General features: G+C 36.7%; 1 protein-coding gene across 3 annotated transcripts; it reads right to left on the bottom strand.

The window, feature by feature from the left end:
- Positions 1-566: 566 nt before the first annotated feature.
- Positions 567-20203, bottom strand: LOC113716230 (protein PHYLLO, chloroplastic). Of its 3 annotated transcripts, none has more exons than XM_072072464.1 (28): positions 19831-20203; positions 19201-19392; positions 17063-17283; positions 16070-16187; positions 15854-15970; positions 15291-15392; positions 14805-14881; positions 14501-14549; positions 13771-13881; positions 13507-13701; positions 12944-13042; positions 11319-11885; positions 10411-10635; positions 9334-9633; positions 8657-8724; positions 8003-8161; positions 7351-7476; positions 7128-7259; positions 6924-7041; positions 5355-5510; positions 4915-5151; positions 4630-4797; positions 4146-4289; positions 3215-3676; positions 2222-2521; positions 1981-2138; positions 1768-1875; positions 567-1114 (listed from the first exon to the last, which is right to left on the bottom strand). In XM_072072464.1, the coding sequence occupies exons 1-28, from the start codon at positions 20023-20025 to the stop codon at positions 802-804; spliced, it is 5217 nt and encodes a 1738-aa protein (XP_071928565.1). In that variant the 5' UTR covers positions 20026-20203; the 3' UTR covers positions 567-801. The 3 variants fall into 3 exon arrangements, with proteins under 3 accessions (XP_071928565.1, XP_071928566.1, XP_071928567.1); XM_072072465.1 differs by having other exon boundaries at positions 13771-13875; XM_072072466.1 differs by lacking the exons at positions 19201-19392; positions 19831-20203 and adding an exon at positions 17368-17604.
- Positions 20204-21340: the final 1137 nt, after the last annotated feature.

Genomic DNA, 21340 nt, shown 5'->3' with positions numbered 1-21340 from the left:
TAGCAAATTAACTCACATTTGTTCAGCTTTTTGAGCTAGACGTGCTATATAGGATTATGCAGCCACAGTTGGGCAGCTAGTTCAATGAGGTTTGACAGTTCCTCAAACTTGTGCCTCATCTCACTCACACAAAAGATGGCAGCAAAAGATGAAAGAAACAAGAGATGGAAGTAGAACGACTTGATACAATTTTCACGCAAAAACCAAAGAGTATCATTGAAATAGCACCATTGAAATGGTAGTAAGAGTTAATGGTGGTTGCACAAGGAATCAGCTAACTGGGGTTGTACAGGGACCTATAAATCTTCATCTTTGTGCTTTTCTTTATTCAGTATTCAAACGCAACTAGGTACTTTTCAAGGCAGATGGCCTATTCAGACATCATTTTCTATGCAGAAGAACTCAATGATCTGAAGTCCTTGGGATTTTATCAGCAAGTATTTGAAGGTGTAGGAGCAGAACAAAAAGTAAGAGTAAAGCAGAATGGACTACTGTCTTTAGGTGTCTCCCTCGGGATATAATTACTGAAGAGTACCAAGTCAACAAACAGAGGGATCATTAGGGAATTCTGAGGAGAGCAAGACTGGCCGCCAGCTGAATATTGTATTTCAGGTAATGAAACAGAAGCAGACTATGGGGCAGCAATTATTATGTTACATTGGGGATTTCACTAAATACATTTTGAACATCTGCAGAGAGTAATCTTGCATTCCATGACTTGTCGGATCTACATTGACCACAGACTTGTGTTGATGGGGTTTCGAAAGATGAGGCCAAGAATTGAACCAACTTATCGTTTTTTTACATTATCTTTGAAACCTGACGGGGAATGTCACGATGACTATCTACTACTGCATTTTGCGTTTGAAGTGAACTCAAGGTTTTGACTCTGTTCAAGAACTGCCTTAAAGAATATATTACATGAAGAGGATTCTCAAGATGTGCAGCGTGGCCAGATTTTGGAACTTCGACTATTGCTGGAGTAGCTTTCATCCTGGTGCTATGGCTGATTTTATGGAGCATCCTTTTGGCAATTTGTTTAAACTTGGCATCATCCTCTCCAACAATGAGTAGAAGTGGTAGGTTGCACTGCTTCAGGTCTTCCCACAATGGTCTATCATAAATACCAAGGGATAAGATAGTAATTGGCCCGAAGGAGATCCAAGAATTAGGCTCCGGATGAAATTGAAGAAATATACAGGAGACGCATGCCAACTGATCATAGCAGAGTCTAAGGTAGTATTTGTTGATTGAAGAAGCAAAGCTCCAGGTTTATGATCTTAGTTCTCATTACCAAGTTGGTAAATGATTTCTGATGAAGGATTTTTTATTATTATTTTTTTTTATCTCTACAGTCTACCATATTTTCCCTTCATGTTGCATTGAGCTAGGCCTCTAAGTTCTTCTCATGATTTCCTACCCAACACAAGGGTAAAAGGATAAGCATAAAGAGCAGGGAATGGGGAACAATATGCTGATATAAAGAGAAACTCTGCCAAACAAGGACTATGCCCCCAGAAACACCTCGGAACCTTGGGTTCCTTAAAGATGAACAAACAGAATTTGTTTTAACTCAAATTAACTAGTATGTTGTCAGTAGGAAATATCTGTTGAAGTAATTGGACTAGTATTATGCCCTTCATCTGAGGTCATCATAAAGTTTGAAATGATTACCTAATTCAACAATTATCTTTGAAGCCATAGTCAAACTGCAAAAGGAGATGTGAGGGACTTAAAATGTATGAAGAGAAGAATATCCAGACTTACTGTTGTCTCCCAATACTTGAATCAGACAGTACTTTAGCAAGAGTGTGCAAATCATCATGCTGCAAGCGATCAGTGACTATTTCACTGAAATGTGGATGGCTCCTTAAGCTGCATGGTTGGTAATCTGTTACTAAGGTGACTGCTCTAGGAATGTTTAAAGGATAATTAAATAAAGTCCAAGCCAAAGAGGGTTATAAAGGAAGGATCAATTACCTATTCCATATCTCCTCAACATACCAGGCACCTAAAAAGTGCTCTAGGCCGTGAGAAACAAGGGAGCTGGCTCTGAAATCATCTTTTGCTCGACGGACCTTCCTTGCCCCAGGATCTGTCAATCCAGGGCTTCCGGAGATTATAACAGCTCCATCAATCTTCCAAGACAGATCATATTTCAAAAAATGATTCATGTCGAAAATGAATTTAATTGAGATCAGTAGCATATCTTCTTATATACCTTATCATCATATTTTAAAGCCATGTGTAAGGCGATCCTTGCTCCCATTGAGTACCCAACAAGAATAACCTTTTCAGAGGTCACATTAGTAATAAACTTGCATAACATACCAGCAATAGCATCAACTGACAAACTGTGCCGCTTCATGGAACCATTATCAGCCTGATATTTCACGTCAGATCTGGCATGACCTGGAAGGTCAATTGCTATGCATCTTACTGACCTTGAGAAGGCTTTCATGATGGGTATCCAATCTTCACCCCTTCCAAGAAAGCCATGAAGAAAGACGAATACATAGTCCTGCAGTTTGGAAAAGGAACAAGGAAAAAGGATTGCAATATTGCGGTGAAAATTAGGCTCTCCAGGTAATAGATGAATAATAGTACGCCTCAACACTAAATTCACATTCCTATTTGGTTCAAAGTATGTTAATTTTGACAAGTATCTTATTGACAACGTGCAGAGGAATGGGTAATTGATTCTCATAGTTTTCTAGTTTGTGGCAGTACTCTTTATATCAATAAAGTTTTCTCTCTTCTCCTGGAACAGAGAAAGATTAGCATGGGGGATTTCAGAGTACAACAGGTAGAAATGGATGATCAATGAAGCTCATGAATAGTGCAAAATTCTTTCTAGTAAAAAATTGAAGATGCCATGTATAATTAATATTTTAAGTTTATCAGACTCGTGATGTCCATGCTCTTACTATATTTCAAACTGTGTGTTTTTGCCCAAAGGCTCCTTCCATATTGGCTGTATACACATTATGATTTGTATGTGAATAGTTTTTTTAATCAGCAATTAGTGTACTGTTCATAGGCTCCTCCATCAGCCACCTTCCCTCCCGCATCAACCCTCCCCTGATGGCATCTCTTCCTTCATTGCAATTCCTATTAGTGTATGACTGGCTTTTAAAGGTGCGTGTCATCTACATACTAGTATCTCATGACAAAAATTATGAAATATAATACATATACAAGATTCTACACTTACTCCAACTCTTTTTCCCGTCTCTAGCACATTGATGGAATAGGAGACACCCTCAAAATCAACAGGTAGCTGGTAGTTACGAACTTGTTCTTCATCAAAAGTTCGAACAATGACATTTTGGTTGACTTGAAACCTCTGCAGGAATTGAGCAGTATCAACAACAGAGGCCCCTACAAATCCATTGTTTGAATTGAAATGGACCTCTGCAGGCTTTACACTCAAATCTTCTTTAAGCCATTTGTAGGTCCCCAGACCATGAGCTAAGCATAGTGATGGTTCCTTTTTCATCAACCTACGTATTTCAGCATTTTGCAGATTGAGATAACTTGAGAACTGAGTATAGGCGGACAGTCCCAAGCCACTCTCAAATGTAGCACTAACAATCGCCATCTTCCCTTGCTTCTGAGCCCATTGAGCAACCAATGCTGCATTCTCAAAACCCCCAAGCATGCTTGGTTTAATAACCTGACAGGTTAATTGTAGCAAACCAAAGTTAGGTCCCTTGAGGCATAAAATTCTGTCTAATATGAGAGAATTGACCATGTTAACATAATATATGAAATAAAAATCAATGGAAGAGCCAAATTCTGCTCATCATTATTGTCCTGAAATTTTATAATGCCTATGACAATCTCCAATGAATGCTAGAAGCAGATTTTGCAGAACTGTTCTAGGGAGTAGCAAAGCATAAACAAAATGTTGTATAGACCTTCCCTTGAATGAGAGTGGAGAGATTTCTTCTACTTATACTGATCAGATTAAAATACAAAATTGTATGCACCAGCAAAGCAACATTGATGGGCCACCAAACCTTGCTAAGCAATTACAGCTACAGAATACCGTTCTTGTTTGGCACAAGAATCCATGATGTAAAATTTTTTATCACATAACTAAACCCTGAGAAAGTTAGTATCAAGGAAGCATGGATACTTACCACCGCAACAATTCCAGAGTGGGTGTAATTGTTTATGACCTCCAGGGGATTTGCTCTTGTATTGTTCACAGTCTCATCAAGTGCCACAGGTAAGTTAGTTTCTTCACAAAATTTGACAATATCATCTTCATCCTTAACAGGTTCCTAATATTAGAAATTGCAGAAGACAGTTAACTTACAACTAAAAAACATTCAAGATAAAATATCATCAAAACCTTTCACATAGAAAAAATGGAGAACTTCAATAAAGTCAAATGCAAGACATGCACAAAGAGGGATAGAAAAATTGGCAGAGCTAGGTCTTGATGAGCAATTTATGAAATTGAAGAAAGTCTAACATAAAAAACAGTAAAGAAAATAAAAGAATAAAAAAACAACAGAAGGGTACCGAATTTAAAATTCATCATAATCCATTTCTTGAAAGTAAAGATCTAGGAGCAAAAATAGATAATCAGATCTCAATATGATTTCCACAGAGTAATACCTCAATATACTGTAGGTTGCAGTTTTTCACCAAATTAGCAAACTCTGCTGCTTCGGAAAATGTCCAACCTCTGTTGGCATCAACACGGATTTCAACATGATTCCCCACTTTTCTTCTAACCTCTTGTATAACCATGGCATCCTCGATGGGGTTGCTCCTACGTGCCACCTATAAGTGGAAGAATTGATAAAGTTTGTTCTACGAAACCTAGCTATTTGATAGTATCCTATAACAATCTCAGAAAATAAAAATTGACCGGCAAAATTTTGGACTAAAAGTAGTCACCTTTATTTTTATAGCAGCAAAACCCTCTTCAACAAGGGCAGATGCAGCAGAAGCCATATCTGTGGGACCTCCAATGGAATCAATGAGGCCACATATCTTCACAGCTGTCCCCTTTGTATGTAATTCTCCTGTCCTTGGATGGAATATGTCTATTAAACTGGAAGATTTGCTGGCTGCAATAGCATTGAGTATAGCCATCTCCAAGCCGCATCTCACACTTGGAAATAGGGAATCTGGCTGTACAAGGATTGCAAACATAACAGCATTCAAGATGATATCACCAAGAAGATCAACGTAATAGATGCAGGATGGCTAAGTTGAGTGATTAGAGTTTATGCCCCATTGCTGTTCCCTTCTTCCCGACCTCCAAACTCCCGAAATGACACTGTCTAAGCATATAGTAGATTTTCAAATAAATAATGATAGATCCATTAACCTACCGATATTCCCAAGCAATTCCATATCCAAGATGATATAGACCCATTAAGCAGTGAAAGAAAATAAGTACTTTCTCTTCCTTCTATAACATGAATAAGAAAGCGAAGTTGCTCTTCAACTTCCAGCAGGTTTTCTTTGTGTATTTCAAGGGGTGCCACCTGTTTACAAAGTTAAACAAAACCTTAGGAGAAGCTCAATTCTTTGATAGCTAAAGGCGAGACATCAAAATCTATAAAGAGAACATGGGAGCAAGAGGACAGAAAGCACAAACATGGAAGAGAAATGAGAAAGTTTTGACAGGTAAATATTGCAATGTGGATCAGAAATACAAATTTCTTGTAGCATCTAATAGTAGACAAAAACACTTTACTTTTTCATTTTCCCTATTTCTTTTCAAAATCTGATATCCTATTACCTCAGGGATAATGTGCAACGCCCCACTCCACAAGGAGTAGCAGAGTTTACCAATCACAGGTCAATCTTCTGTTCAAATGCCCATGTTTCATGTCCAGTTAAGGGGCAAAAAAGTGGAGACAGGCTTATGGATAGAACTTTGTTTAGGCATTATAAGAACTTTGGAGGACATTCTTGCCAACTTCCCATTATAACATGGAGACAGGCTTTTTCCTCAAATGGCAATTAGACCTTTGTTTTCAACTCATATTTTTTCCAGCCTCACCTTCAGGTATAGTTGAACCAAGTATTTAAACTTGTACACCAACGACCGCATAGCACAATGCTCCAAGATTTTACTCTAAATATATGGAAATATGTTGCAAATATTAAACAGGCCACAAGAAATTTCTCCTAAGTTGTATATTGTACCCTCTTTTCTTTGCTTTTCAACTTAAACAATGAGAATTAAAATGACTTGTTGCACACCTTTTGATATCGTTTTCAAGTTTTCCACCATACATCAAGTAAATCAATGGGTGTGATCGAGTGGGAGCCTGTCAGAGACCCCTTCTCACTTATTCATCACTAGTAAATTTCTGCTGCTTAATGGTAAACTACATATAGTGAAGTTGTTAATCAATTTAGTGACAGAAGCTTCTTATGGTGATTGTATGATTCCTCTTTTATTTCCTTTTTCTTTCCCTTTTGTTTATAGGGTTTCAGCCACTTGAGGAAACAACTCCTTTGGATTTTAAAAAGACTGTAAACTAGCCACATGACAAGTTTTAATTCAAGTCTTTGATCAATTCAATCAGTGGCGTGAAGAGGCATATTAAAGCTGTTGAGATGTAGACCTAGTCATAATTTCCCGCATCTCTTACAGGACAGTTAGCAGGAGTTGAACAGATTATACTGAATATGCCAATTGAGAAAAGCAGGAATTAGAGGCCAGATGTGTTGCTCTCTGAGATATGCAATCAAATTGCCAGTTACTAACACAAAACAGTAGTGAAATCCCAAACTATCATGCCCGGTAATCTGGAAATTTTAGCTCAACATGTTCCATGATCTTAGTTCAAGTTTAGTGGGTTCCTTGATGCAAAAGCAGAGTTACATATTCATGTCCGCATACCCTTCTAAAATGGTAAACTAAGAAGAGATAGCATGAGCCTTACCTCCCCAAACCCAGTACCTCCACCCTCAAGGCACAAGCTTATGACAAATCCTTCTCTGTAGAATATGGAAGAGTTATTATTGCCAGAAGATGAAGTTGGTGGAGCTCTTAATGGAATCCTGCCATAATACAGTTTTTAAAATCACATCAGATTCAGGTTGTAGTCTTGGAAAACCTTAAATTTCATCCATATAAAAGGACTTACCTGTACAGAGAATACTCCATTTTAGAGATTCTAATACTTGAACTTCCATGTAAGGTTGTTTCTGATTGTGAAAGCTTTGAAAGCACACCTAAAGAATGATCAATGGCCTGAGAAATGGATGCCCCCAAATGACTGAGAAGAGGAATGTAATGTGTAAGCGGAGCATTCAAATTAGTTACATTCATAGGCGATGTGTAATCCAAACTAGTATTGACCATGATACCTGTGAAAGGTCGCTGTGTTATCAATGCAGCTCTTTACTTCTATGACGTGGTCACAGTTTTCTTGCTGGGCTGTTAATAAAGCTTCACCCAATTCCTTCTTTGTCTGAACTTGTGCATGCTTCATGCTGCATAAATGGAGCTTTTCTTTACCAAAATTCAAGAATATGTGAATCATACAAGAATAGGAGGAAAATATTTAATCCTTTATCTTTCATTTTTAACAAGTGGTTTATCTGAGAGACTAATGCTGTCAGATAACTGACACATGGTTATTAGGACTTTCTGTAAAGAGAAAACTCTAGTACGGGTTTCGCCAATTCCTGGAAAAGCCTATCTAAAAAAGCTACATCCAGTTAGATTGCCTTCTATTGCTAGAAGTAACATAAATTCTGTTAAACAAACAGTACTTCCCCCTTTATTGCAGAAGCAACGATGCAGCATCTCAAAAGCCCTTTTAGCAGAAGGAAAGGGGCTTTCAGAATGAAGTACAAGAAAGGGAATTAGAGCGCGGATTATTGCGCAACTCGCCCAAATTAGTTAATCACATTTCTCATATTAAGAGAAGGCACGCCCCTGTAGTCTGGAAAGCACACAGAGGAAGGGAGTGTAGTCATTCCACACATGACAGTATAAAAGGCATAGAAATACTACCCATGTGCCATGCATAGATCCCCAATAGCAACATCATGAGATGTGTAGAAAAATTGATCTAGAATTTTGTGATCTGTCAGCTTTGCATATGGCAGGAGACTGAAAATTGCACCACCCTGATTGTTTATTACAATTACAATCATTGGCTTCCGCAATACCCTTCAAACAAACAAGATCAATAACATTTCAGCATACTGAGTAACATTGAGGTGGAATACAATAAATGGGCTACTTTAGGTTTAGCAAAGGGAGGGAAATGAAGAGAGGTAAATGCAAAATGTCATGAAACCATAGATGTTCTAGAAAGACAGTTACAGGGTAACCAGCAATTAAGGGGGAATATATGGTACAAGATGATTTTGCCTGGCTTGGCGGAAAAAATTTTAAGCTTAACATAGTGTATACCCACATAATGAGGGGAAACCAAAGAAGTAGTTCAAACCATGCTTGAGTATGGTAAAGGATAGGAACAGGAAGCTATCTTGAATGGGATCTGTCCAAGAAAGGAGAGGTTGTTTCTTTGACAAAGAATGCTTCTCATATGCATGACTAGATAAGCATGTCAAATTAGATGTAATAGTTGGGCATCAGAGGCAAAATGTTATAGTGAATGCCATGAGAGGAGAGGGAAAAGGGGGAGGAATATCTAATTACCCTTGTCTCAGTAGTGACAGTCCATTTGTGTCATACAGAAAAGAAACATCTCCAATTAGACAAAGAACCTGAAAAGAATAAAATTAATCACTTAACAAAAAATGATCTTTGCTTATTTGTCCATTTATTCTTGCTGGGAATGTAATGAAGGCTCATCAATTTACTAAACATTAAGATACAAAAAACTCATTCTTCAATTTTTTGCTTCTCTTTTTGTTTTCTTTTATATTGCACAAGAAGCAGGGTATCTACTTCAACAAAAAGCCCTTTAACAAAATTTCAGCAGTTATTTTCTTTTATTTACTTGTTTAAATGCTTTTCAAGAAAAAAAAAGTGCTTTGGACTTGTCATCTCATCAGCTCCATACAGGCTACTGTTCACACTTTCAAAATGGCACTGAACTGCTGTTAAATTTTTACTGGTGCATCCCACACTCAAGTTATATGAAACTCAAAAATAAACCTAAAAAATAAAGAATTCAGGTTTGTTCCCAATTGGAAATTTGACTGAAAACAACAAAAGAAAAAGTCGATGGAGATAGAACTTTGCAAAGATTACAATAACCAAAGTAGATTTATTGTACACTTATCAAGCAGCGGCTAGGGGAAAAAAGAAGAATCAGATATTAGAAAGTGAAACCTCGGAAAGGATATGCAAATCAATGCCAAGCTACTTACATGTTTGTTGCAGCCAACACCAAATCCAACAGCCGTGCTAAGCAGCCCGTCTATGCCACCAGTTCCTCTATTCCCAGCAACCTGAATACGGTGACATTGGAATCCTGAGCTCAGCATCTCTGAAGTTTCATGGGTACATTTTGCCCAGTTATACCCATACATGTCTGCATCGCGTATTGCCATGCTGTTTCCGATAAATATAGCAGAGTTACATCGAAGATTTTCCAATGCTACATGTGCAATATAAGGTTCAGTCAAAGACTGTTCTAAATCAATCAGAGACGAGATTTCTCGGGCAGCCTGAAAAAGAGGGAGAAAAAAGCCAACATCATTTCATAGAAAGACTAAATAACTATTTGAGAATCTGCAGTCTAGTAATGCACTGGAGGTAGGATTAGCAAACAAAGTTATCCCTGGTATCTTAATCTGCTCTTAGCAGAAACTAGGCATTAATAATGCATAAATAGCACTCCGAATACTAGTCATTTCTCTAGGGCTTACACATCAGCAGACGAAGTGGAGAAGGACACTGACAAGGAGGCAATTACTAGACTGCAAGGAGGCAGAAGAAACCCATTGCATGTCACATTGGCCTTAATTAGTCATGTTAAGCACACTGAAACCACTTCATTTCTGCAAAATGAAGTGCTTTACCTGCTTTTGACTCCAAAAGGCAGTTGTTCTATACACCTTCTCCAATTCATACATGTTGGTGCAAGAGCATCAGTGGTCTACACTTAAGCTAAAAAACTAAAAGAAATGACTTCTTCCCCATGATATTTTACACTATTTGACACCAGAACCCGATCAATTTTTTCTAGCTCGAATTGCGGAAGGGAATTCATGATGCAACATTCTGAAGCCATAATAAATTTCTGGTAGATGATTGTTTTCACCTTGAGTGAAGTAGTAACTTGTTCAAACGTAATTAATGAAAATTTATTGCCACGTTGACTATTTAACTAGTAAAATAGCTTCTGCATTACTAAAACTCCTCCCTACCACAACCTTTTACAACCTTAACTGTTTTCCTGTATGAGATAACTAATGAATGTCACTTGGAAACTGGTCACATACCATTGAGTTGAGAACTCGTAGAAATGCTTTCCATCTGGTGTTATCATGTGGAATACAAGCTTTTGTTACACAAACAGTGAACTCCATGATGGTACTCTGGATCCTGTGCGTTACAATGTGAGAAGGATCATGACGTTTTGGATGCTTGTCAACCATTATATAGGAGCAAGGAAAGCAACCTTCAAGCATCTTTGAAATGCGTTTGCTAACTAACCGACCACCAATCTGTCACAATGCAAGTACAGGAAAACAGAGACACATGATAAAGTCACTCTAGATAATTAGCAGTAGTAAAGATTATATTCACTAACTAACTTGATCTTTACCAAATAGATGATTTGATCATTTATTACTAATAAATGTTGAATATTTAGACATTTAACTTTCTAATTATTAGATTGTTTTGGTGCCACCACATGAAGCTCAAAGGAGAAAACTCCAGTGCCACAAGACCGTGATTTTCAATTTTTATAGTTGTTTCCATATGTTCTGTGCATTCCACAATCTTCCTTTTTTCACCTAATAAATTTCATGAAGACCTTATTCTTAAAGTAATAAGATAGGTTCATTCAATAGTGAAAACTCCATTGACTAAGAGCATGAAACAATTGGACAATTGGCAACAGCTAAAAGAGCAATTCATCAATGCTTCTTGTTCATTTTTAACCTCCTTGTTCAAGAATTTAACTCCATCATCAGATCTTGCAAAGAATCAACTTGTATGTCAGAAACGACACATGTTTAAAAATCCTGAAAATATTTTCTTATCTGCCTTTTGATTTGTTCATTCATAGATTTCTGGAGCTAAAAGAATGGAAGAATGAAGTTAAGCATCCTTTTCGATTTCCCTAACCAGCACCATAATTGGTACGACATCCATCAATAAACAGCAAAGCTCAAGAAAATACCTGAATTATCACATCAGCTTGCATCCAGTCATTGACTGCACCTGAGAGAAGCATTTGATCTAGGTGATCTAGGAATATAATGTTTTCTTCAATTTCTGAAAAGGAAGCCATATATTTTCTTAAGCGTAACCCTGACAAGATGCCAGCAACAACTGGCCAATTCAGGTGTTTAGCAAGGAGAAGAGCTGCCCATATGTCATCCTCTGTATGAAGAGCACCAAGCACTAAAAGCCCTTGCTTCGCTCCTTGAATTAGCTTGACCAATTCAGCCATAAGTCCATGACACTGATTAGATGAAACAGAATGCTGAACCTGGGAATAGGTTGTAAATGGTTCTGAAGTTGACATCCAATTTTCTAATCCCTTTAAACCTCTACTCTCCCATGTCGTCTGAATGTTCCCTAATGGTTCTCTGAAAGGACAATTGATATGGACAGGACCATAGGGTGAAGTGGTAGCCATGTAAACAGCAGAGTCAAGTGTAGTGAGGACCATTCTAGAAGAGATATCATCAGTGGGCACTGGAAGACCAAAAAAATGCTTCGTGAACTGTCCAAAATGATTGACCTGCCAGACAAAACAATGTGTTAACCTTAGAACCAAATATAAGAGACTAAGCAAGTTACTGAGAATGCTTCTTGAGAAAACAATAATACCAATAAAGAAGTCAGGGTGGTGTATCTACAGAAATCTTTTGGTTCAAGGGAGACTCTAAGCCGTACAGGGAAGAAGGGGAAGGGGAGGCTTAAGAGTCAAACCAGAGACCTCATGGTCACCTAGTCAATGTCCTTACCTGTTGAAATTGGTCTTGTGAACTACAGAAATCTTTTGATGACAATCATTACTGGGCTTAATTCTTTGATTACAATCATTACTAAATCTTTTGCTCATTCTCCATGCTTGCTGTCTACATAAATTGATGAGAATCATTACTAGGCTTAATCCAACATCATCTTGTAAGATGTCGAACATGCATTCAGGTCAACTAATACTGTGATATTGTACAATCCATCTACGGCTACTCAAACACACTTGAAGAGAAAAGGTGATGGCAACTCTTCAAAGAAATGAAGATAACTTCAAAAAGATTTATTTTTTGTAAAGTATGTGCTTTAGGAGTGACTGTTTACAATGATTCTCAGAAAAAATCTGGGCTCAAAATTGCAGCTACTTAAATATATATAAAGAGGTCTAAGGCTATCATCCATATCAGATTCAGTTTTTGCTTCACAGCCAAAGGTGTCATCCATGATTCCAGACTAGTACTTTGAAGCACATTATTAGGCAGTCGTAACTACATAAGTCTGAATATTAGCATAGGCAGCTTTTTGGGAGCCTAAGCGAAAGTTGGCTTTACAGAAGTCCTTTAATCCATTAAACAAGCACCACATTGGCGCATATAAGAGAGGTATGGGACAAACACTTTTCCTGTCCTCATCAGGAGGCTTCACATATTCTGCAAACTCAATAGTTCATAAACCGAAGCAATTACCAGAATATGAACCAAAATGCATGTGGTTTAAAGAAAAGATTTACCAACTCTGATTTTACGTGAGAGTTCTTGAAAAGTTAACTGACTACAAATTTAAACTTTTTAGGTCATTTACAGAATCACTGCCAAGTACCTGGTTAATTGCTTGGTTCGCTCCAGCATCTAGTAGCTCTGGGGGACGGTCAGCAGTGAGTAATATAAGTGGTACAAAATCTTCACTGGCCTCCACCACCTGTATGTTATAACTAAGTTGATGCTATAATCTATTTTCACAGTTAATAATTCTGTCAGATGAAGCTCAACCTTACTTGAAAAAGACGGATTCAAAGAGAAACAATGGTTAAGAAGGGGAAAGTTAAAAAACAGAAGTACTAAATACTGTCTGCCAAGAATGTTTTAGATTCACATGAGAAAGGAAGACTTAAAAATGGAAAATTTATAGAACATAAGCTCCAAATGCTACCCACAAAGAAGATTGTAGTGTTGGTATCTTAAAACAAAACATGTTCCAGAATTCGAGTGGATACAAATTTTGATGGGTTCAATTACAACAAGAGGGGACAAGAATTCTAGCTAACTTTGTGCAAAGTTGAAGACTGCATTTTGATTAGGCTTGTTCCAAAGGAGATCATTGGTATTGTATCCATTTAGAATAATATGTAAATACAAGCATGAAGATGGAACAATTGAACTTACAGCAGAGAGAAGATTTGAAACAGCCGTGCCTGATGTTGTTATAACTACTGCTGGTCTATGAGAACCTCTAGCATAACCAAGAGCATTAAAGGCAAGTGAGCGCTCGTCTATGCACACGACACAAGTAGTAAGTGGATGAGCAGAAGCAGCAAGTGTAAGTGGAGATGATCGCGATCCCGGAGCTATGCAAAAATACTGGCCAAGATATACATCAGAAATATGTAAACCGATGAAAGGAAGTCAAATCTGGATGGACAGGCTTACCGTTACACCAAGTCGAACACATTCTTCAATAATAAGTGAAGCCCATAAGGTATTAATGTTGGGGCAATCATTTTCGTAGTAGCTTGTAAGATTAAAACGATCAATCTGATACTGGGAAAAGACAGTGGAGTCAACTACTTTAAGCAAGTTTGTGTTGTGTAATATCAAGACGTATACATCATGAGGATTAGCAGAGACATACATTATGTACATCATTGCCAAACAAAAATGAAAGTCTAGAAGCAAACAAGTGGAAGAATGATATCAACAATAGAAGTGATGTGATTTTCCATCTTGAATGATGAAGTTCACTGATCTTGTAGACTTTGAGCTAAAATGGAACCTCAAAAAGTTCTAAGAATAATTCAGTAATTGCATATCCATTTGCCTGTTAAAGCACTACTCCAATTTTTCCAATCAAGGTTGCAGTTATTAGTCAAATGCATGATCTCTTTCTCCTAAAACATTGTCAAAATGTATCATTATCAAGATACATATTGCACCAAATAAGTTATTAGTACATTCTTTCGAAGTTCACTTGTTAGACAGGTCAACAGTTAACTTTCTTTGAGGAAGCAGTATAATGCTGCAAACTAGACAGATTTTTCTGTCCAGCTGGGTGGCACAATGTTCAGATCTCGACAAAAATTTTGTAATGCTTGTCTAAGGAAATTTAGTAGGTAACTAGACAGGAAACCCGTACATGAATTCATAAGGACTAGTGGCTTACCATGTTATTGGCAACAGCCAGTGTAGGAGAGAACCTCGCAGAGAACTGACTGGAACAACACAGAGCATCTTTGATAAGAAGTCTACACTTGCAGCTCGTAAAGAAAACTATAAGCATACAATAGACAAATAAAAACAATCACACATATCAAACTAGAAAGTTTAACATGATTAGAGTAAAGATATGAGCAAGTATTCTTGTGTACTGCACATATGTTTGGCATCCTAAATAATAAATATACAACTCTAGACTCTGCCAAAATTTTTTGACATAGAGAGGTTTACGAGTCAAATTAAAATGTTACCAGAATAAATCAGAAGCCAGTTCCTCCGAGCCAGACTGAAGAAAATTTCCTCTTAATCGAACAGCACTTAGACGTACCTACAAATTCATGTTACAGGATACCATCGTTGAGATATTTGGTTTCTCAAATCAAATTCATTGCAATTCTCCATGAGTATTCATGAACAACAAGGAATAGTACTTAGGTGAACACCCTCCCTTACCATATAAACTTATTGTATTTCAGGAGAAGATTGAGTATAAGTGAAACCAAAAGTAGTAAACCTTCATCCAGGTATCTTACCTTGGACGAGTACATTCAGAGGAATATTCAGTAAAGAATATAACCTTCAGAAAGAGCAAATACCAGTTCAGACTGTGACATGCAAACCTCCTCTCTCTCTCTCTCTCTCTCTCTCTCTCTCTCTCTCATGTAGGGCTGATCATTGACACATTGCAATTTGACATATTGCTTGCTTTTAAAAGGAAGTTCAAAAATTCTCCTTACCATTTGGATACTTTTATCCTCCATTATGTTGAACTTCTGTACAGTGGAAGAGTTGCAATTTCGGCTGCATTCTTGTGTGGTTGACAAAAAATTAATTCTCGCCTGAAAAAAGGGAAAAACTATATTTATATGTCTTGTTAAAACTGCTCATATTCACCCAAATAGATGAAAAAGAACGAGGAAGAAGGAGCCAACGAAGAAAGAAGAAGGAATCAAGGGGTATGAGAAAAAATGCCAGGTATTGGTTGTTGGTATTTAATTGAAGTCAAAATCCATTTCTGTACTAATTGAATAGGACTAAAATTATCAATATTTAGTTAGTTTTGATTAAAAATACCAAAATTTGTGCAAATAACACAGTAAGAACATTCAGTTCCACTTAAGGAAAAGAAGGGGAATAAATAGTGTCTGCTTTCAGAGGAAAGAAATAACAGATAAAGAGTTGTCAGTACTTTCATACTGCATTAATTTGCTTCAGCAAAGATTGAAGCAGAAAATTTACTTCCAATTGCCAAAGCAAGAAAGAAAAAGTTGGCAGTTTAAAGATAACAAGAGTATTTTACCTGGAAAAGAGATAATTCATACGTTTGAATGGCTTCATAAAATGTACATAAGGAGGAATCGTTCCATGCAAGGGTTGCAGCCAAGATAGAGGTATCCTCAAACTCATCCAACTCAATCTGTTGAAATTTTATCATCAATTACTGTAGAATAAAGCACTCGATCCGATGCAACCAACAGTAAAAACATTGGCCCATGCAAGAAGGACATTGGTATACCTGTGGGATGAAGAGGTAGAATGAACCAGTCTCGTGCTCAATGGAGGCCAATATCTTGTCAACATTAGTATCCAGAAAGCCATATACTCTTGGAAATGCAAGTTCAACAGATAGATATCTGCAGGAATATGAAAGAAAAGCTTTTATCAAATCCACACATTCATGAGGGTTAAGGTGAATCTTAAATTGAAGAAAGTCCCATGCAACAGTTTCTGTGCACATTCCAGTTTGCGGCTGCACTGCAGCTAAAATACCAAATCATTTTTCAGTTGGAGCCAACTCTTCATGTTAATTTCTCTCAAATGACAACAGCAGATAGTCCTTCAATTTTTGGTGCTTCCACTTAAATTCATTTAACGAATATTATAGTCCATTAACTCTCTAAAATGCAGTAATTAATGACTAAACACCCTTTAATCTTACTCAGGAATAGGATATGTACTCCCCCAATTTTATCCAACTAATGCAAATAAACTATGAGTATAAAATAAAAAATAAACAACTGAGCTGGAAATGGAGTTTCTTTCCTTTTTTTTTTTTAATCTCTTGTTGCCACTGATTTGCCCCAGCGCCCAAGCACAAGGCAAAGACCATGGTAAATTTTTGTAAATTTTCTTAAAGAAATGTCCATACATAGTCAGTGATTCTACAACTGAAGTTTCTAAAATACCTCATAAATCATACCTCATGACTAACAGATAGATATTCCAAGATTAGAGTTAAGACAAAATGCCACAGCACTAATTTATTATATGGCTGGTCCTATAGACACAAAAAAGGTAAGCTAGACAATGAAAAGTTTAGAACCCAAAAAATATAACTAACAGAAAACTTTTCTCTGCCCCCACCCCATTACAGTAGCCACCTCATTTCTTCACCCAGTAGAGCAGAAAAAATATTCGTTCAAAAATACATATAGCAAGAAATGACAACAGACAAATGCAGGGGGAAAAAGGAACGTAAAAAAACTCAGTCACACAGCAAAGAAGCTACCCTTCACTTGTTGCATCGCCATTTTCTGAACCATTCGTGTACCGGGCATTAAAAGATAGTGCTGAACCTATTCCGAATACCCCACGAGTTCTTCCCAGAGCAAGTGATTTATATGTTGGATTCTCCTTCTCTTTTGAAAGATAAAATTGAGGAAACACCCCATCTGACTCTGGTTGGCTGCAAAACCAGTTCAAAGCCTTTGCACTTGGAGGAACAGCAACCTTAAGTTAAAAAAAAAAAAAAAAAAAAAAAAGTTACAAAATTTGAGGTGGGTTTTCGTTTTAGTTTGCAAAAGAGCTAATTACAAAAGATGGCTGCGGCGCGGCGGCGCGTGGTGTCACTCGATGCAGGAAGCGGGTGAGGCGGGAGGACCCTTAATGGAGCTGACTCCAATATTTTCTTCAAGGGGAATTTTCTTTTTCATTTTCCTATTTTTCTTAGGATTGGTAATTAGTGTGTCATTTTAGCTTCCTCAAAATCTGTAATTTACATAAGTGACATCTGTTTTTAGTAAATAGCTTGGACCTAAATTAGAGCTTCAATTTGTGTTCTATGAGATATTTAATAATATTTCATACAATTTAATGAAATTTTTTGCAACTAAAATTTGATTGTCAGGCTAGAGTTCAACAGGCTGAATATAAGCCCTTACTACAGCAATTAAAGAAAATGTGGAAAAGAAATATATATGTATGTCTTTTATTTTTACTTCATCTTATGAAAACAAAATTTCTGCCATTTTAAGCCTGTCTTCCACTCACTTTTTTTTCTTTTTTTTTTTCTTTTGGGTATTGAATAGGGTTCAAATATATATATATAGTATAAACTATTATTGATGGGAGCTTCCTCAACAGACAGCTCTAGCAGCACTGCTGAATTTACAAAGTAAAAAATTAAAAGGACAACTCATGTTATTATTGATAAAGCCTGAAGAAGAATGCTGTCAGTAGCAAAATTTCTTAATCTCCTACCTTAATTATAAAGCATGTGACCATGGGGCATAGAAACCAGGGAAATTAATAGCATACAAACCGTATACAGTGATGAGATGTGAAAATTTTGTAAATTATTGTGGGGGCATGTTTTATTTTTTAAAAGAATCTTGTAAAAAAAATTTAAATTAAAAAATAAATAAATTTTAAACTCGTACGAGTATTCAAATTAAATTTTATTACTCTCTTTATCTATTTATACAGGCATTGCTAATTAATTGTTTAGAAAAAAAAAAGAGAAAAAGGAAAACAGCTACTCTTACAGAATTTGTGACAGTTGCTTTGCGGTTATTTAGTACTTTTTTTTTTTATTAGAATATTTGATTTAACATCCGCTAAAACTTGGGACAAACATTAGAAAAATGCCCAAGTTGATTTTCTATTCATCAAAAATATGAAAGTTGGGGAGTGCATGGAATGTTGATTTTCTTTACCATGCAGTTGCTACATTTTTCAAAGGCAAAAACAAATCTTGTTAACGATGCATGCATAAACTTTCACAGGCTTAAAATCTTTATACCCTTTTCCTTCTGTTAATTAAGGTTATCATCTGTGAACCTTCCTAGCTAGACTAACCTCTTAGACATGGACCTATATATCTCTTAGACGTACCCAAGAATTGGCAGGCCTCTTAATGATGCTATACTCTTATATTGCACCAGAAAATTGTTGTAAACTTTTTGTTTTCTAGAGTTTATTTAGTTCTTGCATCCGCATTTCTGGAATCTGGTCAATGTACATGTTTTCATTAAGTTTAAACATAAAGATTAAAGCGAACAATGAATTTAAAATGGAAATTATTCTCTGTATAATATCCTGAATTCAACCTCTCGACTACGTGCATCATGTTATTGGCTTTAACACATTCTATTTGGAGAAACTAAACCATACCCGGTAGAATCTAAAGCTTGATGTCATATTGCAGCAGACTATTTGAACAAAGCTAGCCAGCAGAGAAATTATCCTAGCTTAGAGGTTGATGAATATATATGCTTCCACAGAACTCTGAATTTTTAATGTTTTAACATGAAGAAAAAAAGTATGAAGTATTGAAGTCAAAATTTCCCTGCCAATTCGAAGCATCTTCAAGAATTTTAAATTTATTTCATCGGTTGAAAGTTGCATGCTAATTCAACTGTACAGTACCTGGAACCTGAACATCCCACTAGAAGAGGAAGGCGGCTTAGCCATCAAGAATTGAATAGCCTCCTCAATCTTGTTCAAACCTTCCTCAAGAGTCAATGCAGCAGGCAAAGTTCTAGTAATGCATGTGGACATCAGAATTGCAGCCTCTTCAAGCTCCATTTCTCTTTCTTCTTTCCTTGAATCTATCACAACCTGTTTATCAAGATATTATCATACCAAACCCTTCAATAGGCATATGAACAATCTTCAAAGGAAAACAAGAAAACGTTCATACAGATTAAGATTTATTTAAACCATTTTCAGTTTCCAATGAACTTTTCCTTAAACAGTTCAACTCAGTCGGACTCGGTTGTGATCCCCCTATAGGCTATATGACATGACCCCCCAAAAGAATTTATCTCAAAATTAAGCATTGGCCCTATATCACGGCTCTTGAATGGCGGCATGATCAAGGACACGAAGAAAAAGATAGACAGACCGAAGAAAAAGAAGATGATTTCATAGTTTAATTTCCAATGCAACAAATAAAAGAAAAATCAAAGCCTCCAAAATATGCTACTATGTTTTGTACTCAGACCTTCCTCCACTAGATAGTATATTTCCTAGTAAAATTCAGAATGTACGCAGAACCTCTGAGTTTGCATTTTTGGAGGCACACAGGAGAGAGAGCTGCCGCTGGAGAGGATATTTGTTGTAGTGTTTGGAAGCATAATTTAAGCCGGGAAAAGGGATCAAATTTCTGAGGTGACGGGGCACTGAACGGGGAAAGAGGGGGAGGGAAGGGAAGTTATGAGAACGTTGTAAAATTTGGTGGTTCATCATCATGGGTGGTTGTGAAGGACGTTAACAATATTAGCTGCTGCTTCTAATACTTCGAAGAAGAGGTGGAAATAGGCGGATCACTGCGGAGGAGGAAGTGGTGGCGTTGGTTCGGAGCTGAGGGTCAAGAGAAGCATATGTGCATGCATCCCAGGAGACATGAGTGAGGCATATATATCTTGAGATTGGAACTTTGGCAGTGAAGAAGAAATATTTATAGACCTGCGATAAAAGAAACTGTGAGATGGAAAGAAAATTTTAAGCCTCAAAAAAAGTTTAGTTTCAAATTTGTGTGAATATAGACAAGTTTTGCAAAGCATGGATTGCAAATTATACGTCTAATAATTACATGGAAATTGGTGTCTTGAATATGCCTAATATCGCTGCTGCGTGTTATTACATCAGGCAATTATGTCTTGAATATGGTTTTGGACAGAAACCTCTCGTTTTCCTCTCGTGAATTCCCAGAAACTTTTACTTCAATCTTTTGATCAATAGACTTATTCATTGTTCACGTCCAATCTGATATTCTGATTAATTAGGTCCTACTGTATATTTTTTTTTCTACTGTTTTTTTCCTTGACTAGTACTCTTTGATGATGAGCAATAGTATCGCAAAAAAAAAGAAAAAATGAACAACAAAACGTAAGGTAGAGTTCACCATCTCCATCCTCTCATGAGCATCATCGTTATAGTTTTTGTACTAATTTTTTTTTTTTAAGGATAGACAGCCATGTTAGCTCCACATGAGGAGGAATTTTATATAGGACACCTTTGGGTAATGCAGACAGGTGTTGTAGTGAATCGTAATGCCCTTCATCCTAATATCATCTACTGAAACTGAAGAGAAACCTTAATTAGCATGATATCAGGACGAGAAAATGACATTTATATGTGACTAGCTCAAATATTAGATTAATGGCATTGCCAGTTAAATTGCTACACAATCACCATCATAGTAATGAATGGTCATCACAGTTTACTTTTACAATACAGTTATTAATACGGCAAAATTGACCTAAACAATATACATGTTGTAATTGTACTACAGCTATCCATAGTGACCACAACGCAGTAACCTTGTACATTCTTCCATCAATTCTAGTAGCACTCGCTCAAACATGACAATGCACTACCAACCCACATTTTATACGTTAGAATGGCAGGATATGATTTTATTCTGTGTAGTTAACAAGTGAAATTGACCTGTTCTAATTCCAACAAGATGCACAACTTTGCACACAAATACGGTAGTAGTAAGTTTATTAGTCCAACAAACTGCAACAAAAGAGATGTGACACACAGACATTAACTAAATAGA

Source organism: Coffea arabica, chromosome 11e (genome assembly GCF_036785885.1).
Source record: "Coffea arabica cultivar ET-39 chromosome 11e, Coffea Arabica ET-39 HiFi, whole genome shotgun sequence".
Taxonomy (NCBI): Eukaryota; Viridiplantae; Streptophyta; class Magnoliopsida; order Gentianales; family Rubiaceae; genus Coffea; species Coffea arabica.
This window is presented reverse-complemented; position numbering and strand designations above follow the sequence as displayed.

Bases quoted from the DNA above. Each gene is read 5' to 3' on its own strand.
- LOC113716230 (XM_072072464.1), bottom strand. From the start codon at position 20,025: ATGATGATGAACCACCAAATTTTACAACGTTCTCATAACTTCCCTTCC. The intron at 13,882-14,500 runs GTAAGCCACTAG...GTCTTTTCCCAG, and splicing joins TGGCTGTTGCCAATAACATG to TATCAGATTGATCGTTTTAA. The intron at 4,798-4,914 runs GTGACTACTTTT...TTCCACTTATAG, and splicing joins TTGCTGCTATAAAAATAAAG to GTGGCACGTAGGAGCAACCC.